Source organism: Oncorhynchus kisutch, linkage group LG5 (genome assembly GCF_002021735.2).
Source record: "Oncorhynchus kisutch isolate 150728-3 linkage group LG5, Okis_V2, whole genome shotgun sequence".
NCBI classification, from domain to species: Eukaryota; Metazoa; Chordata; class Actinopteri; order Salmoniformes; family Salmonidae; genus Oncorhynchus; species Oncorhynchus kisutch.
Genome location: NC_034178.2, coordinates 72,698,644 through 72,724,241, shown reverse-complemented (window position 1 = coordinate 72,724,241; position 25,598 = coordinate 72,698,644). Strand labels below are relative to the sequence as shown.

The 25,598-nt window shown below is 45.3% G+C and overlaps 1 protein-coding gene across 3 annotated transcripts in view; it reads left to right on the top strand.

The window, feature by feature from the left end:
- Positions 1-25,598, top strand: part of rnf123 (ring finger protein 123) — a 292,970-nt gene that overhangs the window by 11,466 nt on the left and 255,906 nt on the right. For all 3 annotated transcript variants that reach the window (XM_031825763.1, XM_031825765.1, XM_031825764.1), the window contains exons 12-20: positions 3,114-3,239; positions 3,517-3,609; positions 7,661-7,734; positions 10,105-10,222; positions 10,897-10,987; positions 12,035-12,096; positions 12,188-12,259; positions 12,422-12,542; positions 17,091-17,192. In XM_031825763.1, coding sequence (XP_031681623.1) covers positions 3,114-3,239; positions 3,517-3,609; positions 7,661-7,734; positions 10,105-10,222; positions 10,897-10,987; positions 12,035-12,096; positions 12,188-12,259; positions 12,422-12,542; positions 17,091-17,192 — 859 coding nt within the window. The remainder of the gene's footprint in view (positions 1-3,113; positions 3,240-3,516; positions 3,610-7,660; positions 7,735-10,104; positions 10,223-10,896; positions 10,988-12,034; positions 12,097-12,187; positions 12,260-12,421; positions 12,543-17,090; positions 17,193-25,598) is intronic.

Genomic DNA, 25,598 nt, shown 5'->3' with positions numbered 1-25,598 from the left:
TGTTGGCCGCATAGCAGTGAAAGTTAACATTATGTTTCCGAATGACATCACCAAGAGGTCAAATATATTGTGAAAACAATAGTGGTCCTAAAACGAAGCCTTGAGGAACACCGGAATTTACAGAAGACAAAACATCCACAGAGACAAACTGATATCTTTCCGACATAAGATCTAAACCATGCCAGAACTTGTCCGTGCAGACTATTTTGGGTTTCCAGTCTCTCCCCCAAAAAACGTGGTGATCGATGGCATCAAAAGCAGTACTAAGGTTTTAGAGCACGAGGAAAGAGACATTCCACTCAAATGACTGAAAATATAATTATACTGACACCATCTAAAATATAATTTCCACCTCCAGAAATGAGCCCAATAATGTATGGTAATTTTGTATTATGTTATCATATTCGACATATTCAACTACTTCTCATAGAGTTCAGTGTGTCAAATCGGAGGGCCTGTTGTCCGGACCTCTGGCAGTCTCTATTCAGGTGCCACAGGGTTCAATCCTCGGGCTGACTCTCTTCTCTGTTTTATATCAATGATGTCGCTCTTGATGCTGGTGATTCTCTGATCCACCTCTACGTAGATGACACCATTCTGTATACTTCTGGCCCTTCTTTGGACACTGTGTTAACAACCATCCAGATGAGCTTCAATGCCATACAACTCTCTTTCCGTGGTCTCCAACTGCTCTTGAATGCAAGTTAAACTAAATGCATGCTCTTCAACCGATTGCTGCCCACACCTGCCCGCCCGTCCAGCATCACTACTCTGGATGGTTCTGACTTAGAATATGTGGACAACTACATATCTAGGTGTCTGGTTAGAATGTAAACTCTCCTTCCAGACTCACATTAAGCATCTCCAATCCAAAATGAAATCTAGAATCGGCTTCCTATTTCGCAATAAAACATCCTTCACTCATGCTGCCAAACATACCCTCGTAAAACTGACTATCCTACCAATCCTTGACTTCGGGGATGTCATTTACAAAATAGCCTCTGACACTCTACTCAGCAAATTGGATGCAATCTATTACAGTGCCATCCGTTTTGTCACCAAAGCCCCATATACTACCCACCACTGCGACCTGTATGCTCTTGTTGGGTAAAGCCCCGCCTTATCTCAGCTCACTGGTCACCATAGCAGCACCCACCCGTAGCACGCGCTCCAGCAGGTATATTTCACTGGTCACCATAGCAGCACCCACCCATAGCACGCGCTCCAGCAGGTATATTTCACTGGTCACCATAGCAGCACCCACCCGTAGCACGCGCTCCAGCAGGTATATTTCACTGGTCATCCACAAAGCTAATTCTTCTTTTGGCCGCCTTTCCTTCCAGTTCTCTGCTACCAATGAATGGAACGACCTTCAAAAATCACTGAAGATGGAGACTCATATCTCCCTCACTAACTTTAAGCACCAGCCGACACAGAGCAGCTCACAGATCACTGCACCTGTTCACAGCCCATCTGTAAATAGCCCATCCAACTACCTCATCCCCATACTGTTATTTATTTTATTTATTTTGCTCCTTTGCACCCCCCCAGTATCTCTACTTGTACATTCATCTTCTGCACATCTATCACTCCAGTGTTTAATTGCTAAATTGTAATTACTTTGCCACTATGGCCTATTTATTGCCTTACCTCCCTTATCCTACCTCATTTGCACACACTGTATATACACTTTTTCTATTGTATTATTGACTGTGTTTTTTTATTCCTGTGTGACTCTGTTTTTGTTGCACTGCATTGTTTTATCTTGGCCAGGTCGCAGTTGTAAATGAGAACTTGTTCTCAACTGGCCTACCTGGTTAAATAAAGGTGAAATAAAAAAATATGATAAGCAATAAGCATTATCACCTGAAGCCCAACTGATACAGTGTAGTGGCTATAAATAGGCTGAAGCATGGGGTTGCCCATTTATCTGCATTTACCCTATTGGGTTAATCATTAACTAGATCCCAAATGTGATATTTTAACTAGTTAGCATTATATTTATTTTATGTCCCGAAAACACATGCATAAACACAGTGAATATAATGTAGGCCTACCTTTTTTAGGGTAACTTGGGGTAACCCATCACCCGGTGGGGTAACACGTCCCCCTGCCTGTACTTCTCACAGACAAAAATAAACACTTAATGTCACCATTTTCCCTCAACCCTTTCCCTGACTGCCACTACTCTTGCTAAACTATATTATGCACTCATGCGAATTGTGGCAGTCATTTACTCAACCATACCGCTGCTAAAAACTCTGGGTTTTAAGGAGTCGAGAAATTGATAAAGTAAGAATGGAAAGCTGGGATCGCCTTAAAAAAACAAAAAACAATGCCATTAAAACTGCTATTTTCCCTACGATCGTATTATGAGCTGTTGTGCGTTGTCTGAATGCATGTTTCCTTCCCTATGGCACTCGTAACTTAAACGCGCCCCGAGAGGGATATTTCTCTGGCATAGAAGGCACAACAACAAGCCGACTAGATTAATCAACTGTTCTACTATTGGCTTGTCAGTTTGTTTCCTATTCATTACTTGTTATGTTTGCAGAGGAAACAGTAAATGTGGACTGTTTATATAGCATCTTCTAAGTGCGCCTCTGCTGAAACTGGTGGACATTTTGTCCTTTTTTTGGGACAATATGATTTGGACATTGATTCTGCAATGTGGTTCACATTGTGGTCAGTTGAAGGTATCCCAATCGGAATCGAATGGTGTTAATGTCATTTATCTTGTGTGTATTATTGTCTCTAGTCTCGTGTGTAATATGTTGAGGTTCTGTCTCCACAGTGTCACATGTTGAGGGTCTGTCTCCACAGTGTCACATGTTGAGGGTCTGTCTCCACAGTGTCACATGTTGAGGGTCTGTCTCCACGGTGTAACATGTTGAGGGTCTGTCTCCACGGTGTAACATGTTGAGGGTCTGTCTCCACGGTGTAACATGTTGAGGTTCTGTCTCCACTGTGTAACATGTTGAGGTTCTGTCTCCACGGTGTAACATGTTGAGGTTCTGTCTCCACGGTGTAACATGTTGAGGTTCTGTCTCCACGGTGTCACATGTTGAGAGTCTGTCTCCACGGTGTCACATGTTGAGGGTCTGTCTCCACAGTGTAAGGTGTATCTAGTAGAAGATGTGCTGATGAACTTCCTGCTGGGTATTCTGGAGGGGGGTGGCTCAGTGGACGAACACCCTCTCATCCAGCAGCTTCTGGACCTCTTCTGGCTTCTCATGGAGGTCAGTACCTACCCTCTACCCTTTACCTATAACCCTAAGGTGAGGTGAGCCTCTGGCCTAGCATGTAGCCAATGCTAGCTAGTCTTTGCTGAACATATCTCCTGCACCTGCATTTGGCCAATCCTAGTTTGAAAATCTTTATCGCTTAACTCAAATGTTTGTATGACTCATGAGTTGATGGCAATGGTAGATTTGTGCAATTAACTCTCGAGGTAGGATTGGGGCCTAATGTGCAAAATGTGATCTTTTTCTGAATGCAATGACTCTGCCCGTACAGGACTACGAGGTGAACGAGTGTCTGAAGCAGCTGATGATGTCACTGCTGAGGGCCTATAGATTCTCCCCCATCATCCCAGACTTGGGCTTCCAGGTAGGATGCCACACCCACGGACCATACTCTAGCATACCTGTGGATTTACTTCCTGTCTTAGACTCCGCCCCCCCACCCCGTCCATACCATACCTGGGCTGCATTCCAAACACATAAGACATACCCTCTCACCTCAGCTCTCAAATTAAGTGGACACTTCTGATTTACATATCATGACGTGTATTGAGTTGACCACTTGCAGGGAAAGGAGCAAAGGAAATGTCACTCCTTTGTCCCACCAGTTGTGGTTTTGTCGTCATCGAATACTAACCATCCGACGATATCAGGTAAATCCAAAATGACAGCGTATTAGTGTGATGACAGGGAAAGTTTTATGTGCTAGCTAACCAAACAAAAACACCATTACTTTTTACGAGACGTGTTTGTGCCATCGTGCATTAGTAGCACCATCTATAACTGATTTACATTTAGTTTTTACTAACACTTGTATGTTGACTTCTCCATATTGACGTTGAGGTTTTAAGTTCCGACTGACTCTTCTTAGCGGATGTACAATCATCCACGAATTGAATTATGGGGCGTTTCAGGCCTCGAAGTGAACATAATTGTACACTCGCAAACTCGATCACAAATGAGGGCTGATGGGCTAACGTTGCCAACTTCCCCTCACTTAGCTAATTGTTTGGGCCAACGGCAAAGATGCCCGCAGGAATTCCCCCATAAGGCTAAGTGGAGAAGGGTGTGTCTTTTTTCTTTTTACGTGTTTGAAGCGTAGCCCTGTAGTCATTTCCTGTCTCAGAGACTGAGATTAGTCCTTTGCTGCACTCACACAGGTGAGTCCCATCCTGCCATGTTTGTGTTTTCACAATGGCACTGTGTGTAACAGCTGCAGAGGGAGAATCCTCTGTTGTGGGTCCAATGTTTAAAAAAAATGTTTATATTTTTTATTTAGCCCTTCTTTTACCAGGTAAGTTTACTGAGAAGACATTGTCATTTACAGCAATGACCTGGGGACATAGTTACAAAGGAGAGGAGGGCCGGTTGAATGAGCCAATTGTAAGCTATGTATAACAGCAGCAGAGGGAGAGTTTTCAGGTGTGGGTCCACTGTCACACTAGTTCCTAGTTTTAGTAGTGCAATGTACAGGATACGCATGGTATACCCTGAGACCTGCTCGGTCCATGACGTAGTCTGACCAGGTATATCCAGGTGAAAAGCTATGATCCCTTATTGATGTCACTTATTAAATCCATTTCAATCAGTGTAGATGAAGGGGAGGAGACAAGTTAAAGAAGGATTTTTAAGCCTTGAGACAATTGAGACATCAAATGTATTTATAAAGCCCTTCTTACATCAGCTGATATCTCAAGTGCTGTACAGAAACCCAGCCTAAAACCCCAAACAGCAAGCAATGCAGGTGTAGAAGCACGTTGGCTAGGAAAACCCCCCTAGAAAGGCAGGAACCTAGGAAGAAACCTAGAGAGGAACCAGGCTCTGAGGGGTGGCCAGTCCTCTTCTGGCTGTGCCAGGTGGAGATTATAACAGAACATGGCCAAGATGTTCAAACATTCATAGATGACCAACAGGAGATTATAACAGAACATGACCAAGATGTTCAAATGTTCATAGATGACCAGCAGGGTCAAATAATAATAATCAGTTGTCGAGGGTGCAACAGGTCAGCACCTCAGGAGTAATGTCATTTGGCTTTTCATAGCCGATCATTCAGAGTATCTCTACCGCTCCTGCTGTCTCTAGAGAGTTGAAAACAGCAGGTCTGGGACAGGTAGCACGTCGGTGAACAGGTCAGGGTTCCATAGCCACAGGCAGAACAGTTGAAACTGGAGCAGCAGCACAGCCAGGTGGACTGTGGACAGCAAGAAGTCATCAGGCCAGGTAGTCCTGAGGCATGGTCCTAGGGCTCAGGTCCTCTGAGAGATAATTAGAGAGAGCATACTTAAATTCACACAGGACACAGGAGAAATACTCCAGATAAAACAGACAGATCCTATCCCCCCGACTCATAAACTACTGCAGCATAAATACTGGAGGCTGAGACGGGAAGGGTCAGGAGACACTGTGGCCCCATCCGATGATGCCCCCGGACAGGGCCAAACAGGCAGGATATAACCCCACCCACTTTGCCAAAGCACAGCCCCCACACCACTAGAGGGATATCTTCAACCACCAACTTACCATCCTGAGACAAGGCAGTATAGCCCACAAAGATCTCTGCCATGGCACAACCCAAGGGGGGGGGGTGCCAACCCAGATAGGAAGACCACATCAGTGACTCAACCCACTCAAGTGATGCACCCCTCCTAGGGATGGCATGGAAGAGCACCAGTAAGCCAGTGACTCAGCCCCTGTAATAGGGTTAGAGGCAGAGAATCCCAGTGGAGAGAGGGGGACCGGCCAGGCAGAGACAGCAAGGGCAGTTCGTTGCTCCAGTGCCTTTACATTCACCTACACACTCCTGGGCCAGACTACAGTCAATCATAGGACCTACTGAAGAGATGAGTCTTCAATAAAGATGAGATGAGTCATGGATAGTCTGTAGTCCTTGCATCATGCAATGCAGAGTCTGAGTTGTCGAACATCAATTCAAGTTTGAGTCTGTAGGGGCTCTATGCGTCCCTAATGGATTTGTGGAGCTCGTACCTGCTTGCCTGGAACGCGTCGCTCCACCGAGTCAGCAGAACAAACCCTGATGACATTGAATGCTGCAGTGCTGCCTCTCAGCATGGTACGGATATCTCCGTTCATCCAGGGTTTTTGGTTGGGGTATGTCCGGTTCATGATGATGATGATGATGATGATTGTTATTGTGGGCACATCATCAACACATTTCCTATTGAAGCCTGTGACTGGTAACATATATTCCTCAATGTGGATGGATGAATCTTTTTGAACATATTCCAGTCAGCATTCTCAAATCAATCCTACAGCATTGAGCCTGCCTGCCTCTTCTGTCCAGGGCCTCAATGTTCACAACTTTGGACCTGTGCCCTATGTTGCTCTAGTCAAAGTAGTGCACTCGGTAGGGAATAGGGTGTCATTTGAAACACCATGAAGGACACAGAGGAGGAGATGATAAACAGTCAATCAGATATCACCTTGGTGTGATATACATAGTTGGTTAATTCAAAAAGTACCTCGTAAATTTTAAAAACGACGTTGATGTTTAACCTTAGATGCGTCAAAGGAGCAGCTGTGTTTGTGAAGGAGTTGGATGTCTTTCAGTTTGTCCTTGTCATGGTCCAGAGGTGTGTGTGTGTGTGTGTGTGTGTTAGGAGTAGGATCTGTTTCATTTCGTCCTTGTCACATTTAGCAGAGGAGAGCTTGTTGAGGTTACAATCTGAGAGAGGTGGTTAAAAATGTCCAGCATCTCTGCTGTTACTTACTGGGGTGGGGGTGGATCCTGGGGGGTGGGTGGATCCTGGGGAGTGGGTGGATCCTGGGGAGTGGGTGGATCCTGGGGAGTGGGTGGATCCTGGGGAGTGGGGGTGGGTGGATCCTGGGGGGTGGGTGGATCCTGGGGGGTGGGTGGATCCTGGGGAGTGGGTGGATCCTGGGGGGTGGGTGGATCCTGGGGGGTGGGTGGATCCTGGGGAGTGGGTGGATCCTGGGTGGTGGAGGTGGGTGGATCCTGGGTGGTGGAAGTGGGTGGATCCTGGGGGTGGGAGTGGGTGGGTCCTGGGGAGTGGGTGGGTCCTGGGGAGTGGGTGGGTCCTGGGGAGTGGGCGTGGGTGGATCCTGGGGAGTGGGTGGATCCTGGGTGGTGGAAGTGGGTGGATCCTGGGTGGTGGAAGTGGGCGGATCCTGGGGGGTGGGAGTGGGTGGATCCTGGGGGGTGGGAGTGGGTGGGTCCTGGGGAGTGGGTGGATCCTGGGGGGGGGTGGGTCCTGGGGGGGTGGGAGTGTGTGGGTCCTGGGGAGTGGGTGGGGGTGGGTGGGAGTGTGTGGGTCCTGGGGAGTGGGGGTGTGTGGGTCCTGGGGGGGGGGTGGGTTTGGGGTGTGTATATTCAATGTATTTTAATGGTAATTGTGACTGCACATGACTTGTAATTTGTCTTCTATGACTTTCTCCAGATTCACTACCTTCGTTTGACGACAGCTATTCTGCGCCATGAGAAGTCCAGGAAGTATCTGCTCAGCAATGTTCTATATCCTTTCATTGGTTAATGAAGTGCTTATTATGCTTCATAATTATCACACTAAGTGGTCATGTACTTGCGATGCATGAGTTTGAGACAGTGTAGTTAGTTATCTCATCAATTTTAAATGCTCTTTAGTTGGTCAGGATAAGATTCTGCCATGGGGCGGCAGAGTAGCCTAGTGGTTAGAGCGTTGCAAGAAGGTTGCAAGTTCAAATCCCCGAGCTGATAAGGTACAAAATCTGTTGTTCTGCCCCTGAACAGGCAGTTAACCCACTGTTCCTAGGCCGTCATTGAAAATAAGAATTTGTTCTTAACTGACTTGCCTAGTTAAATAAAGGTAAAAAAAAAAAATACGACACGTCCCTCGTGGCTGTGTCCTTGGACCCCTAAAACTTTCCCGGTGAAATGTGTTTACAGTATATTTTGATTGTCTGTGTAGTCTTCAACTGTGTAATCTTGCACGCTGTGTTGCTTGGTATGTGTAGGATGTTGTCGGGCGCGTGTTAGCGCGTTTGTCGGGCGGGTGTTAGCGTGTTTGTCGGGCGCATGTTAGCGTGTTTGTCGGGCGCATGTTAGCGTGTTGTCTGGCGCATGTTAGCGTGTTGTCTGGCGCGTGTTAGCGTGTTGTCTGGCGCGTGTTAGCGTGTTTGTCGGGCGCGTGTTAGCGTGTTTGTCGGGCGCGTGTTAGCGTGTTTGTCGGGCGCGTGTTAGCGTGTTTGTCGGGCGCGTGTTAGCGTGTTTGTCTGGCGCGTGTTAGCGTGTTTGTCTGGCGCGTGTTAGCGTGTTTGTCTGGCGCGTGTTAGCGTGTTTGTCTGGCGCGTGTTAGCGTGTTTGTCTGGCGCGTGTTAGCGTGTTTGTCTGGCGCGTGTTAGCGTGTTTGTCGGGCGCGTGTTTGTCGGGCACGTGTTTGTCGGGCGCGTGTTTGTCTGGCGCGTGTTTGTCTGGCGCGTGTTTGTCTGGCGCGTGTTTGTCTGGCGCGTGTTTGTCTGGCGCGTGTTTGTCTGGCGCGTGTTTGTCTGGCGCGTGTTTGTCTGGCGCGTGTTTGTCTGGCGCGTGTTTGTCTGGCGCGTGTTTGTCTGGCGCGTGTTTGTCTGGCGCGTGTTAGCGTGTTGTCTGGCGCGTGTTAGCGTGTTGTCTGGCGCGTGTTAGCGTGGTTGTCTGGCGCGTGTTAGCGTGGTTGTCTGGCGCGTGTTAGCGTGGTTGTCTGGCGCGTGTTAGCGTGGTTGTCTGGCGCGTGTTAGCGTGGTTGTCTGGCGCGTGTTTGTCTGGCGCGTGTTTGTCTGGCGCGTGTTTGTCTGGCGCGTGTTTGTCTGGCGCGTGTTTGTCTGGCGCGTGTTTGTCTGGCGCGTGTTTGTCTGGCGCGTGTTTGTCTGGCGCGTGTTTGTCTGGCGCGTGTTTGTCTGGCGCGTGTTTGTCTGGCGCGTGTTTGTCTGGCGCGTGTTTGTCTGGCGCGTGTTTGTCTGGCGCGTGTTAGCGTGTTTGGCGCGTGTTTGTCTGGCGCGTGTTAGCGTGTTTGGCGCGTGTTTGTCTGGCGCGTGTTAGCGTGTTTGGCGCGTGTTTGTCTGGCGCGTGTTAGCGTGTTTGGCGCGTGTTTGTCTGGCGCGTGTTTGGCGCGTGTTAGCGTGTTTGTCTGGCGCGTGTTTGTCTGGCGCGTGTTGTCTGGCGCGTGTTTGCGTGTTGTCTGGCGCGTGTTTGTCTGGCGCGTGTTAGCGTGTTTGGCGCGTGTTGTCTGGCGCGTGTTAGCGTGTTGTCTGGCGCGTGTTTGTCTGGTGCGTGTTTGCGTGTTTGTCTGGCGCGTGTTTGCGTGTTGTCTGGCGCGTGTTTGTCTGGCGCGTGTTTGCGTGTTGTCTGGCGCGTGTTTGTCTGGCGCGTGTTAGCGTGTTTGGCGCGTGTTGTCTGGCGCGTGTTAGCGTGTTGTCTGGCGCGTGTTAGCGTGTTGTCTGGCGCGTGTTAGCGTGTTGTCTGGCGCGTGTTTGTCTGGTGCGTGTTTGCGTGTTTGTCTGGCGCGTGTTTGTCTGGCGCGTGTTAGCGTGTTTGTCTGGCGCGTGTTAGCGTGTTGTCTGGCGCGTGTTAGCGTGTTGTCTGGCGCGTGTTAGCGTGTTGTCTGGCGCGTGTTAGCGTGTTGTCTGGCGCGTGTTAGCGTGTTGTCTGGCGCGTGTTTGTCTGGCGCGTGTTTGTCTGGCGCGTGTTAGCGTGTTGTCTGGCGCGTGTTTGTCTGGCGCGTGTTAGCGTGTTGTCTGGCGCGTGTTAGCGTGTTGTTTGGCGCGTGTTAGCGTGTTGTTTGGCGCGTGTTAGCGTGTTGTTTGGCGCGTGTTAGCGTGTTGTTTGGCGCGTGTTTGCATGTATATAATCTGTATTATCTTTAACTCTCAACACGTTTGATGTTTTGCGCTCAGTGGTGTTCTTCTACATTAAGACTCCTCTCAGGGTGAAGGAGGCGGGACTAGAGGAACTCATCCCCACCACCTGGTGGCCCACACGCTTCGACAAAGAGGTACAGCCTATCACAGCTCTGAAAAGGATGTCATGATTTGGCTACCATTTTTTTTGTTTGTTTCAGAAGGGCATAACATTTCTAGCTACAAAGAAAAGTGTTTTTTTGTCCCCATAGGATGGGTTGTTTGCTTGTCCCCATAGGAGATAAACCTTTTGCTTCTAGGTAGAGCCCTTCTAGGTAGAGCCCTTCTAGGTAGAGCCCTTCTAGGTAGAGCCCTTCTAGGTAGAGCCCTTCTAGGTAGAGCCCTTCTAGGTAGAGCCCTTCTAGGTAGAGCCCTTTGGAACTTTGTCTCAATGCAGCAAAGTTTCCCAAACTCGGTCCTCGGTACCCAAGGTGTACACGTTTTTGCCCCTAGCACTACACAGCTGATTCAAATGATCAAAGCTTGATGATTAGTTGGTTAATTGAATCAGCTGTGTAGTGCTAGTGGCACAAACCAAAAACGTGAATCCCCTTGTGGTCCTGAGGACCGAGTTTAGGGAAACCCTCTGTTAGTGAAAGGGTTCCACTTGGAACTAAAAAAAATTATTTATTTTCCAGAGGGGTTTTTCCCCACGGGGACAACTGAAGAATTCTTTATGGTTCTAGGTAGCACTGCTTATTTCTAAGAATGTAACTAAGTGATAACAACAAGATAATACAGCACAATCTGTCCCCTCTCGTGTGACTAGGGAAAGGAGTCTAAAGATGAGAGTGCAGAGGAGAGGCTGAGGCGCCGGGCCTACGAGAGAGGCTGTCAGAGGCTTAAGAAGAGGATCGAGGGTTAGTCATGTCCACTACAAATTCCCCATCACATTTGTCTTGCTGTCTACAGCCAGAAGGGGTTGGGTTTCTCTCTGTTTTCTTCCTTGGGAGTTTTTTTTCTCCCTTCCCTCCTTTCGTATGCTTCTGCTTGCTCTTTGTGGTCGAGGCCTGGTTCTGTGAAAGCTCTTTGTGGTCGAGGCCTGGTTCTGTGAAAGCTCTTTGTGGTCGAGGCCTGGTTCTGTGAAAGCTCTTTGTGGTCGAGGCCTGGTTCTGTGAAAGCTCTTTGTGGTCGAGGCCTGGTTCTGTGAAAGCTCTTTGTGGTCGAGGCCTGGTTCTGTGAAAGCTCTTTGTGGTCGAGGCCTGGTTCTGTGAAAGCTCTTTGTGGTCGAGGCCTGGTTCTGTGAAAGCTCTTTGTGGTCGAGGCCTGGTTCTGTGAAAGCTCTTTGTGGTCGAGGCCTGGTTCTGTGAAAGCTCTTTGTGGTCGAGGCCTGGTTCTGTGAAAGCTCTCTGTGGTCTAGGCCTGGTTCAGTGAAAGCTCTCTGTGGTCTAGGCCTGGTTCCGTGAAAGCTCTTTGTGGTCTAGGCCTGGTTCCGTGAAAGCTCTTTGTGGTCTAGGCCTGGTTCTGTGAAAGCTCTGTGGTCTAGGCCTGGTTCCGTGAAAGCTCTTTGTGGTCTAGGCCTGGTTCCGTGAAAGCTCTTTGTGGTCTAGGCCTGGTTCCGTGAAAGCTCTTTGTGGTCTAGGCCTGGTTCTGTGAAAGCTCTTTGTGGTCTAGGCCTGGTTCTGTGAAAGCTCTTTGTGGTCTAGGCCTGGTTCTGTGAAAGCTCTTTGTGGTCTAGGCCTGGTTCTGTGAAAGCTCTTTGTGGTCTAGGCCTGGTTCTGTGAAAGCTCTTTGTGGTCTAGGCCTGGTTCCGTGAAAGCTCTTTGTGGTCTAGGCCTGGTTCCGTGAAAGCTCTTTGTGGTCTAGGCCTTGTTCTGTGAAAGCTCTTTGTGACAACTGCTGATGTAAAACGAATGTTATTATTATGATGCTCTGGCTCAGCTGTGCAGTCTCTTCTGTCCTGGCAGTGGTGGAGGAGTTGCAGGTTCAGATCCTGAAGTTGATGCTTAACAACAAGGACAAAGGAACGGTACGTCCCCGATTTTATAATGCAGTTCTACTTCTTCTGTTATTAAACTTCTCCAACTCTCACTGACCATCGCTGCTTCTGTCTCTCACAGGGTGAAGCATCGCGGTACATATTCCTGAATAAGTTCAGGAAGTTTCTACAGGAGAACGCCAGCAACAGAGGGGTAAGAGATGTGTTTCCTGTGTGTGTGTGTGTGTGTTACACGGATGGTGTGTGTGTTTCAGCACAGCGCTGTGTCCTCCAGAATACATGGTGTTTCCTGTGTGTTTCAGCACCCCACAGCGCTATGTCCTCCAGAATACATGGTGTTTCCTGTGTGTTTCAGCACCCCACAGCGCTGTGTCCTCCAGAATACATGGTGTGTTTCCTGCATCGGCTCATCACTGCCGTAAGGAGCTACTGGGACGAAGGGAAGATGAGGAACCCTGGCTGCGTCAGCAGCGACGGTGAGGGAGAGAGGTGGGAGATGAGAGGTGGGAGATGAGAGGTGGGAGATGAGAGGTGGGAGATGAGAGGTGGGAGATGAGAGGTGGGAGATGAGAGGTGGGAGATGAGAGGTGGGAGATGAGAGGTGGGAGATGAGAGGTGGGAGATGAGAGGTGGGAGATGAGAGGTGGGAGATGAGAGGTGGGAGATGAGAGGTGGGAGATGAGAGGTGGGAGATGAGAGGTGGGAGATGAGAGGTGGGAGATGAGAGGTGGGAGATGAGAGGTGGGAGATGAGAGGTGGGAGATGAGAGGTGGGAGATGAGAGGTGGGAGATGAGAGGTGGGAGATGAGAGGTGGGAGATGAGAGGTGGGAGATGAGAGGTGGGAGATGAGAGGTGGGAGATGAGAGGTGGGAGATGAGAGGTGGGAGATGAGAGGTGGGAGATGAGAGGTGGGAGATGAGAGGTGGGAGAGGAGAGGTGGGAGAGGAGAGGGTGGTGGGAGGGAGGGAGAGAGAGGTGGGAGAGAGGTGGGAGATGAGAGGGTGGTGGGAGGGAGGGAGAGAGAGGGTGGTGGGAGAGAGGTGGGAGGGAGAGAGGGTGGTGGGGGAGAGAGGTGGGAGAGAGGGTGGTGGGAGGGAGGGAGAGAGAGGTGGGAGAGAGGGGAGAGAGAGAGAGAGGGCGAGGGGGGTGGGAGAGAGCGAGGGGGGAGAGAGACCAGGATTTTCGTTAGGAAAATGTGGCTCCGGCCATTTCACCAGCAGCATTTAAATTGACCGTACGTTTGTTAAATTTACCAGACCCATATGCATTGGGTCGGTAACCTGATTAGGGTGTCCATCCACAGTGCTCAGAATGACAGAAATCTCATTGACATTTTGGTAATTCATATGAACCGAACATGAAACAGCGTGCGTCTTCTTCTTCTCAAATTCCAGATGTGCATTTGAAGATGTTACAATACCTGTCCACATTTTACTTTTCCCTTTGGCCAACAAGACGAGTAACGAACAGCAAAGTCACTAGCTTATGTCTATCTACGAACCCCCCCATAGTAGAAAAGTTTATCTATACTACTGTTCAGCTTGCTGTTCTCTGGGAGAAAGAAATGGCCTATTCCAAACTAAATCTGCTACAGTTGTGGTATGATATATTCCAAATTCATACAATCCGTTGGCCTAGGCTACATCAACAAATAAAACAATTAGTCTGATGCAACAGATCAGAACGTTTGGTTTACAATGTTGATCAACTCTTTATTTCATCAGCTCAGAAGTGCAGCAATACGCACAAGGAATGTTTTTTACATTTTTTTTCCTGTAATGCATCTTGCGAGAAAACACTGTCAAAAGCACACCGCACATGAGAGCTGTTTCATGAGACGGAGAAGAAAATATCCGTTCAAATTTTCGAAAGAGGGAAGATTTAAAGATGCAACAACTAGCACGGGATGCTAATATGACTAGGATTATCCTCAACTAGCACGGGATGCTAATTTGACTAGGATTATCCTCAACTAGCACGGGATGCTAATATGGCTAGGATTATCCTCAACTAGCACGGGATGCTAATATGACTAGGATTGTCCTCAACTAGCACGGGATGCTAATATGACTAGGATTATCCTCAACTAGCATGGGATGCTAATATGACTAGGATTATCAATTTACATGGGATGCTAATATGACTAGGATTATCAACTAGCATGGGATGCTAATATGACTAGGATTATCAACTAGCATGGGATGCTAATATGACTAGGATCATCAACTAGCATGGGATGCTAATATGACTAGGATTATCAACTAGCATGGGATGTTTAATATGACTAGGATTATCAACTAGCATGGGATGCTAATATGACTAGGATTATCAACTAGCATGGGATGCTAATATGACTAGGATTTATCAACTAGCATGGGATGCTAATATGACTAGGATTTATCAACTAGCATGGGATGCTAATATGACTAGGATTTATCAACTAGCATGAGATGCTAATATGACTAGGATTTATCAACTAGCATGGGATGCTAATATGACTAGGATTTATCAACTAGCATGGGATGCTAATATGACTAGGATTTATCAACTAGCATGGGATGCTAATATGACTAGGATTTATCAACTAGCATGGGATGCTAATATGACTAGGATTTATCAACTAGCATGGGATGCTAATATGACTAGGATTTATCAACTAGCATGGGATGCTAATATGACTAGGATTTATCAACTAGCATGGGATGCTAATATGACTAGGATTTATCAACTAGCATGGGATGCTAATATGACTAGGATTTATCAACTAGCATGGGATGCTAATATGACTAGGATTTATCAACTAGCATGGGATGCTAATATGACTAGGATTTATCAACTAGCATGGGATGCTAATATGACTAGGATTTATCAACTAGCATGGGATGCTAATATGACTAGGATTTATCAACTAGCATGGGATGCTAATATGACTAGGATTTATCAACTAGCATGGGATGCTAATATGACTAGGATTTATCAACTAGCATGGGATGCTAATATGACTAGGATTTATCATCAACTAGCATGGGATGCTAATATCACTAGGATTTATCATCAACTAGCATGGGATGCTAATATCACTAGGATTTATCATCAACTAGCATGGGATGCTAATATCACTAGGATTTATCATCAACTAGCATGGGATGCTAATATCACTAGGATTTATCATCAACTAGCATGGGATGCTAATATGACTAGGATTTATCAACTAGCATGGGATGCTAATATCACTAGGATTTATCATCAACTAGCATGGGATGCTAATATGACTAGGATAATGCCTTTGCCTTCAAGACAATAAAGGAAACCATATAACGTGTGAGAAATAGGCTACTGGTTTCAATGGCATATGGAAGTCTTTAAAATAATTGGTCTATATTTTGGCTAGGCTAAACGAGGTAAACTTGCCTCCATAATGTGTAGTAAAACGTTCTGGATTTAAGTGTGTTTTCACAATGTCTACTGCCTCCAGCTCATTGCGAAGTGGTGTGCGACGCGCGGAAGCCTGCCTACCGTTTTGTATCTCTTTTTAATCTTGTCTATCTAAACTGTTTTTGAAAGGCGATAATATGGTGAGCAAAATGATTAGTCATACCACTTTAGTAAATCATTTTTAAAGGACCATTTTAGATTTGAAGATTTGTAGCCTACATGTCAGATTTTTTTTCTAAAATGTGACGTTGGCGTTACCATCGTTGGCGTTACCATCGTTGGCGTTACCATCGTTGGCGTTACCATCGTTGGCGTTACCATCGTTGGCGTTACCATCATTGGCGTTACCATCGTTGGCATCGTTGGCGTTACACAATGTTATCATAATGGTAGAAATTATTTAAAGTCATTGAGCTACCATATTAGTTGATTTAGAATGGGGAAAATGTACCCACAGTTATTTTTTATTTTGATATAAAATCAAAACACCATGCCCAAATGCCACTGTAATTCAAGAACGACCCAACTTCAAACTTCGAGCGGGGGAATTCAACAGCCCAATGTCAAGTTACTTCTATTATACCAACAGTGGGATAATACATGATTTGGAGGAGCCCTCAAAGCTGATCTTGGACCAGTGTGTCTAGGGGAAACCCTTACAGCTGAGCTAGAATACAATGTCAATTTACTTCTACTAAAGGGATACTTCAGGCGTTTGGCAAATAAAATAAAATAAAATTGTATTTGTCACAGACACATGGTTAGCAGATGTTAATGCAAGTGTAGCGAAATGCTTGTGCTTCTAGTTCCTGACAATGCAGTAATAACCAACGAGTAATCTAACCTAATAATTTCACAACTACTACCTTATACACACAAGTGTAAAGGGATGAAGAATATGTACATAAAGATATATGAATGAGTGATGGTACAGAACGGCATAGGCAAGATGCAGTAGATGGAATAGAGTACAGTGTATACATATGAGATGAGTAATGTAGGGTATGTAAACATATAAAAGTGGCATTGTTTAAAGTGGCTAGTGATACATTTTTTTACATCAGTTTTCCCATTATTAAAGTGGCTGGAGTTCTTGTCAGTATGTTGGCAGCAGCCACTCAATGTTAGTGGTGGCTGTTTAACAATTGAAACCCTTCATGAGACTCTGGGGAAGTTTGAAGGAAGTTGTTAACTAGTGTTAGCATGCTAGCTGTTACCATATACTTCTAATCATTGCCCTATTTGACTTGCCACTGTCTGTACAAACCCTGTCCTGTACTAAACGCTCTGCTCACTTTTCCCCTGTTCCCATTATACTCTTAGCCAACTACATGAAGGGCATCTCGTCCCCTGGTATTAATAGGACATGGGAGATATTTCACAGAAAAGCTTTTCCTAAGCCATGTGTCCTTTATTAAAAATAAAAAAATCCCCCCTCTCATCCTATTGCTCAGGGGACTGAGTTTATGATTATCTTAATTACTTTACGGGTAATTACCCACAATAGCCCTGTCTTCATCTACCATCTCAATGGTAATGCTAATTATTTTCTCCTCCTCTCCTCTCTTCCCCTCCTCTCCCTCTCCAGAGGCCTATGTTCCGCCTCAGCTCTTCTACAATGGGAAGGTGGACTACTTTGACCTGCAGCGACTTGGAGGCCTTCTCTCTCATCTGAAGAAAACCCTCAAAGGTTTGAAACAACAATCTTCTACTTTTCTTTTGATCCAGAGAAATATGTCCAAAAGAATGCTATTGACTGACAAGAGTTTTAAAGCTAGAATTCTGAAAAGAGTTCTAAAGCTAGCATGCTGACAAGAGTTCTAAAGCTAGCGTGCTGACAAGAGTTCTAAAGCTAGCGTGCTGACAAGAGTTCTAAAGCTAGCGTACTGAAAATAATGTGGTTTTGATATGGATGTACTTGGTTTGATAAGGAAATGTGTTAATAAGTTCACCCACTTTCAGGAATTATATCAGCTCAAGACAAGTTCTCAAATCCCTCTGACACAGCGTTATACAGAAATGGCTTTGAGAATAGAGGCAAGTCTGAAATGTTCCCGATTCCCTATGAAATGAACTTGTTTTGTCCCAAGCCACATACAGTAGTGCACTATTAGTGTTTTTTGAGGTCGTTTCAGGTTTCTCTCCCTATCCCAGTCTGCTTTCCCCACTTGCTTCAAGATGTCCACCATTGTTCCTGTATCCCAGAAAGCGAAGGTAACTGAACTAAATGACTATCGCCCCGTAGCACTCACTTCTGTCATCATGAAGTGCTTTGGGAGGCTAGTTAAGGATCACCTCACGCATCTTACCCGACACCCTGGACACACAACAATTTGCATACCGCCCCAACAGACGACTCCATCGCGCCGTACAGGAGGAATGCTGTTCATTGACTCCAGCTCAGCCTTCAACACCCTGAGTCTGAATCCCTACCTGTGATACTGCACTGTCCGCAACCGCAGGGCTCTCTAGAGGTGCGGTCAGCCCAACTTATCACCAGGGGCACACTGCCTGTCCTCCAGGACATCTACAGCACCCGGTATTTATGTCCAAGAAGATGATCAAGGACCTCCGCCACCCGAGTCATAGCCTGATAACCGGCCTCCGCCCAGTGCCCTGCCCTGAACCTTAGTCACTGTTACTAGCCAGCTCAGCTAACACCCGGTACTCTACCCTGCACCTAAGAGACTACTGTCCTATGTACGTAGTCACCATTAGCCGGCCTCCGCCCAGGGCCCTGCCCTGAACCTTAGTCACTGTTACTAGCCAGCTCAGCTAACACCTGGTACTCTACCCTGCACCTAAGAGACTACTGTCCTATGTACATAGTCATTGAACACTGGTCACTGTAATAATGTTTACATACTGTTTTACCTAACTTATGTGTGTTTGTATACTGTATTCTTGTCAAGGCTCATCCTAGATAACAACAACTACTGCTGTACACACCTTTTCTATTCATATACTGTCTAGGGTTGAATAGTGGGAACCGGGTTACTGAGATTTTAAAGGCCAAACCCTTTTCCCGGGTATAAATAATTGTGAGAAACTGATTTTTAATTAATTAATTAATTAATTTAAATGAACAGCATGACGTGACAGGAACTGTTAAATAATATGCAATGTCTAAATCGGACTTCTCTACTGGCTACGGCGTTCTGTCTGCTATTTGCATGATCAACGCTCAGGTTGGGGACATTACATGCATTGTGAACTGCACTCATCTCATCATGGTAATTGTTTTTCTCTTGTGACAGAGAGGCCTACATTTGCTGCAGCATAGCCTATGCTATCACTCTCGATCGCATGTTCTCTCTTCTCTTCCTCGCTGTGTCTGCCCCCCCCACCAGATATCTCTATGTACAGAGCCTTGCGAAAGAATTCGGCCCCCTTGAACTTTGCGACCTTTTGCCACATTTCAGGCTTCAAACATAAAGATATAAAACTGTATTTTTTTGTGAAGAATCAACAACAAGTGGGACACAATCATGAAGTGGAACGACATTTATTGGATATTTCAAACTTTTTTAACAAATCAAAAACTGAAAAATTGGGCGTGCAAAATTATTCAGCCCCCTTAAGTTAATACTTTGTAGCGCCACCTTTTGCTGCGATTACAGCTGTAAGTTGCTTGGGGTATGTCTCTATCAGTTTTGCACATCGAGAGACTGACATTTTTTCCCATTCCTCCTTGCAAAACAGCTCAGTGAGGTTGGATGGAGAGCATTTGTGAACAGCAGTTTTCAGTTCTTTCCAAGATTCTCGATTGGATTCAGGTCTGGACTTTGACTTGGCCATTCTAACACCTGGATATGTTTTTTTTTGAACCATTCCATTGTAGATTTTGCTTTATGTTTTGGATCATTGTCTTGTTGGAAGACAAATCTCCGTCCCAGTCTCAGGTCTTTTGCAGACTCCATCAGGTTTTCTTCCAGAATGGTCCTGTATTTGGCTCCATCCATCTTCCCATCAATTTTAACCATCTTCCCTGTCCCTGCTGAAGAAAAGCAGGCCCAAACCATGATGCTGCCACCACCATGTTTGACAGTGGGGATGGTGTGTTCAGGGTGATGAGCTGTGTTGCTTTTACGCCAAACATAACGTTTTGCATTGTTGCCAAAAAGTTCAATTTTGGTTTCATCTGACCAGAGCACCTTCTTCCACATGTTTGGTGTGTCTCCCAGGTGGCTTGTGGCAAACTTTAAACAACACTTTTTATGGATATCTTTAAGAAATGGCTTTCTTCTTGCCACTCTTCCATAAAGGCCAGATTTGTGCAATATACGACTGATTGCTGTCCTATGGACCGAGTCTCCCACCTCAGCTGTAGATCTCTGCAGTTCATCCAGAGTGATCATGGGCCTCTTGGCTGCATCTCTGATCAGTCTTCTCCTTGTATGAGCTGAAAGTTTAGAGGGACGGCCAGGTCTTGGTAGATTTGCAGTGGTCTGATACTCCTTCCATTTCAATATTATCGCTTGCACAGTGCTCCTTGGGATGTTTAAAGCTTGGGAAATCTTTTTGTATCCAAATCCTGCTTTAAACTTCTTCACAACAGTATCTCGGACCTGCCTGGTGTGTTCCTTGTTCTTCATGATGCTCTCTGCGCTTTTAACGGACCTCTGAGACTATCACAGTGCAGGTGCATTTATACGGAGACTTGATTACACACAGGTGGATTGTATTTATCATCATTAGTCATTTAGGTCAACATTGTATCATTCAGAGATCCTCACTGAACTTCTGGAGAGAGTTTGCTGCACTGAAAATAAAGGGGCTGAATAATTTTGCACGCCCAATTTTTCAGTTTTTGATTTGTTAAAAAAGTTTGAAATATCCAATAAATGTCCTTCCACTTCATGATTGTGTCCCACTTGTTGTTGATTCTTCAAATAAAACTATTTTTTTATCTTTATGTTTGAAGCCTAAAATGTGGCAAAAGGTCGCAAAGTTCAAGGGGGCCGAATACTTTCGCAAGGCACTGTAATGAAGAGTTGCTCATGTCTCCATCCCTAGAAATGGGAGGAGTTGTCCCGAAGGAAGACAGGCGGCAAGTTAAGGTCCAAAATAAACCCATAGGTCTTGTTTTGTATAGATTTTTGGCGAGATTGAAATCTCTCACTACTTGTATTTATTAGGGATCCCCATTGGTTCCTGCCGAGGCAACAGCTACTCTTCCTGGGGTTTATTATGGATCCCCATTAGTTCCTGCCAAGGCAGCAGCTACTCTCCCAGGGGTTTATTATGGATCCCCATTAGTTCCTGCCATTTGAAACGCTATTAGCACGTGCTAACTAGCTAGCCATTTCACTTCAGTTACACCAGCCTCATCTCGGGAGTTGATAGGCTTGAAGTCATAAACAGCGCAATGTTTGACGCACAACGAAGAGCTGCTGGCAAAACGCACGAAAGTGCTGTTTGATTGAATGTTTACGCGCCTGCTTCTGCCTACCACAGCTCAGTCAGATACTTAGATACTTGTATGCTTGTATGCTCAGTCAGATTATATGCAACCTGCATAACCTGACACACTAGATAAAATCTAGTAATAGAATCAACCATGTGTAGTTAACTAGTGATTATGATTGATTGATTGATTTTTATAAGAAGTTTAATGCTAGCTAGCAACTTAACTTGGCTTACTGCATCCGCGTAACAGGCAGTCTCCTTGTGGAGTGCAACGAGAGAGAGCCAGGTCGTTATTGCGTTGGACTAGTTAACTGTAAGGTTGCAAGATTGGATCCCCCGGGCTGACAAGGTGAAAATCTATCATTCCTCCCCTGAAATAGGCAGTTAACCCACCGTTCGTTCCTAGACCATCATTGAAAATAAGAATGTGTTCTTAACTGACTTGCCTAGTTAAATAAAGATTAAATAAAGGTGTAAAAAAAATAATAACAATTGGCAAAATCGGTGTCCAAAAATACAGATTTCCGATTGTTATGAGAACTTGAAATCGACCCTAATTAATCAGCCATTCCGATTAATCGGCCGACCTCTAGTTCAGAGTAGTGATGCTAGTCGGGCGGGTGCGGGCAGCAATCGGTTGAAGATCATGCATTTAGTGTTACTTGCATTTAAAAGCAGTTGGAGGCGAGGAAGGAGTGTTTGGCATTGAAGCCCATTTGTAGGTTTATTAACAGTGTCCAAAGAAGGGCCAGAGGAAAACAGAATGGTGTTGTCTGCATGGAGGTGGATCAGAGAATCACCAGCCGCAAGAGCGACATCATTGATGTATACAGAGAAAAGAGTTGGCCCGAGAATTGAACCCTGTGGCACCCCCATAGACTGCCAAAGGTCCGGACAACAGGCCCTCCGATTTGACACAATGAACTCTGTCTGAGAAGTAGTTGGTGAACCAGGCGAGTCAGTCACTTGAGGAACCAAGACTGTTGAGTCTGCCCATAAGAATGTGGTGATTGACAGAGTCAAAAGCCTTGGCCAGGTCGTTGAATACAGCTGCACAGTATTGTCTCTTATTGATGGCGGTTATGATATCATTTAGGACCTTGAGCGACATCATTGATATAAACAGAGAAGAGTCGGCCCGAGAATTGAACCCTGTGTCACCCCCATAGTTACCCCATAGTTACTGTCCGGACAACAGGCCCTCAGAGTTCAGTTTGTCAAAACGATCTGAGAAGTAGTTGGTGAACCAGGCGAGGCAGTAATTTGAGAAACCAAGGCTATTGAGACTGATGATTTAGAATGTGGTGATTGACTGAGTCGAAAGCCTTGGCTTGGTCGATGAATACAGCTGCGCAGTATTGTCTCTTATTGATGGCGGTTATGATATTGTTTAGGACCTTGAGCGTGGCTAAGGTGCACCTATGACCAGCTCGGAAACCAGATTGCGTAGTGAAGGTTCAGTGGGATTCAAAATGGTGGGTGATCTGTTTGTTAACTTGGCTTTCGAAGATTTTAGAAAGGCATGCCAGGATGGATATAGGTTTAAAACAGTTTTGTTTTAGTGTGCCTCCCCCTTTGAAGAGGGAGATGACTGCGGAAGCTTTCCAATCTTTGGGGATCTCAGACGATACGAAAGAGAGGTTGAACAGGCTAGTAATAGGGGTTGCAACAATTTCAGCGAATAATTTTTGAAAGAGAGGGTCCAGATTGTCTAGCCCAGCTGATTTGTAGGGATCCAGATTTTGCAGCTCTTTCAGATCATCAGCTCTCTGGATTTGGGTGAAGGAGAAGCATGGGAGGCTTGGGCAAGTTCCTGCAGGGTGTGCAGAGCTGTTGGTAGGGGTAGCCAGGTGGAAAGCATAGCCAGCCGTAGAATAATGCTTATTGAAATTATCGACTATTGTAGATATATTGGTGGTGACAGTGTTTCCTAGGCTCAGTTGTGGGCAGCGGGGAGGAGGTGCTCTTATTCTCCATGGACTTCACAGTGCCCCAAAATGCTTTGGATGTGAAGCCATAACACATAAGTTTTTTTCCATCAGCAGACTATGATCAATAATGCTATGCCACATTGAACTCTAACAAAACAGCCCCCACAATTTTTTTAATCAGTTTCTCTCAGCCAATTATTCGTCATTTGTGTAAGTGCTCTGCTTGTTGATTGTCCTTCCCTATCAGCGTACTGAGTCTGTCAGTTTGTTTACTGTAAAATAGCATTCACCACTTCCACTCGGCCCACACAGACCGGACAAGTAGGCGCGCAATGTATTATGGTCATTGTAGTTAGTTTAGCGCAGAAAACGTGCTAATTTTGTCAAATATTGGCCTGTTGGAAACTATAACGCCCTACTACATCGGCACAGTTGATTTGATTTATCACAAGAGACACTTCGCATTGCGTTTACAGAACATTGGTCAATTAGTAAAAAAAATCTAAACAAAAATAACATTTTGGTTAATTACTTAGCACTATATAGTGCCCCACAGTGGACATATCGTAATACCCATAAAACCTAGCAATCACAGAACTGGTTCCAATAATTTTTTCCCACCATTTTTTAAATGTAACCTTTTCAAACCGAATCTGTGTTAAATGGAGGCTTTCCCTGGCGTGACGTTTTGATAGATTTAAAAAGCTCTCTCAGACAAGGTGACTTTTATCAAAACAGTGGTTCCTTCTTTTAATAGTTATATCACACCCTGCGGGCTGCTGCAGCATTCTGTGGCACGTTATTTAATTGTCAGCCATTTTCTTTCTGTTAGTGCTAGTTTGACCACCAGAGGGCATCTTTGAGAAGCATTTGATAGTCTTCCATATTGGCGTTACCAGAGAATTTAAAAGCTTTTTTTGTAACAACATAGTATATGGGATTGATTTTAAGAAATTTCACTTAATTAATTTGATCAATATTATGGTGTTTCTATTCAGAGAAAAACGAAACCCTCAGGGTTTCCATTTGGATGGAAAATGGCGCTGTACAACGTGATGGTCGGGAGTAGGCTACAGGATTGGTGGATTCTACAATGTTTGCCTTCATTAGACAACTTTGTTCCAATATTTCTGTAAATCAGTGATATTTATTCCCATAGTAATTTGTTATGGATCCGTAACTAAATCAACATCTGCATTTGAAAGAGTATTTTTTTAATCATTTTATTAATGAAAGCATAAAGATTATGATGAAATACAGGACTGTACAATATGCTTTTACATTTTGGATCTGAAAGCATTTTGAAGTTATAAGCCACCTTCATTTGTTAATTAGGCTACTGTGCAGTGTGACAAATAAACATAGCCTACAGTACATACTGTAGTAAACATGAGAAAGTGCCTAATTCCTAACAAAAGGGAGAGCAGGCCATGTCCAGACTTTCTCCGTGACCTCAAGTACTCATTAACTCAGTCTTTAATGCTTTTTCGTGTTGCATCAGTCATGGACAGAAACTTCTGAGAAATAGACTCCAATTAAGGCCTCTTGTTGTTTTGTAAAGTCACATTAAAATTAAGATTGCATTGCTGCACTGGTGTAGGTTTTCTCCATCTGTTGGTGTGCAAAACTTGCATAACAAGTTAACTATATTTTCAGCACCAGGCACTGTTCACCTCCTATTGATTGTGCTGCAAGTTTGTTATTATTTTGATTTAAATGTAGCCTTTATTTCACTAGGCAAGTCAGGGAAGAACAAATTGTTATTTGCAATGATGGCCTATATCAGCCAAACCCGGATGTCACTGGGCCAATTGTGCGCCGCCCTTTGGCACTCCCAATCACAGTCGGATGTGATACAGCCTGTATTCGAACCGGGGACTGTAGTAATGCCTCTTGCACTGAGATGCAGTGCCTTAGACCGCTACGCCACTCGGGAGCCATGAACTATAGATCTATGTCCCAGTTTTATAATCATAGTTACTATGGTGATCTATGTCCCAGGTTAGTAATCATAGTTACTATGGTGATCTGTGTCCACTGTGTGTGAACGATGGAAGAGTATGTGTGGTCACTTAGGTCTGTACATCAACCAGTTGGGACCATTGGAGACTTGGGATGCATGTTCTCAAAATCCCGGGGGGGGGGTGTATTTGAGATACTTTTTGAAAACACACTCCTGCTTTTCAGGAAGTCTATGGTATCTGCTAACATGCTAGCAGACCAAATAAGGAGAATAGTGTTCCAGGTTGAAACAGCTGATCTAGTTGAGAGGTGATGACACGCAGTTCTGGAATAAAGAAGGTGCAAATAAGGTTTACAATTTGGCATCAATAACGTGACAGTAATTCTACCTAAAAAAAAAAAACATCAATAACATGACAGTAATTCTACCTAAAAAATGTGTGAATACCCAATACATTTTAAAACCTCCATAGCAGATAGGACTAAATAAGATGACATAACCTTGTCTACTAGTTATACTAATGATCTGCTGTCCAGAGGGTACCAGCTAACAGATCAATGTCTTCCCGCAGTAAAGTAAGCCTCTCAAAACGCCAGACCAAAATAATACCGCTAGGTAGGGTAGCTTCAAGTGGGCTACCGTCCCCTCGCCCACATACACAAACAAACATGATCAAGAACGTCTAGCTTCGCCAAGTTAGCTAGCTATTTAACTAGAAAGCTGGACTTGTTTTTATAAATTGTATAAATTAAATCATGCATTTAAAATGGCTACTTTAGGAAGCGTCGTCCAG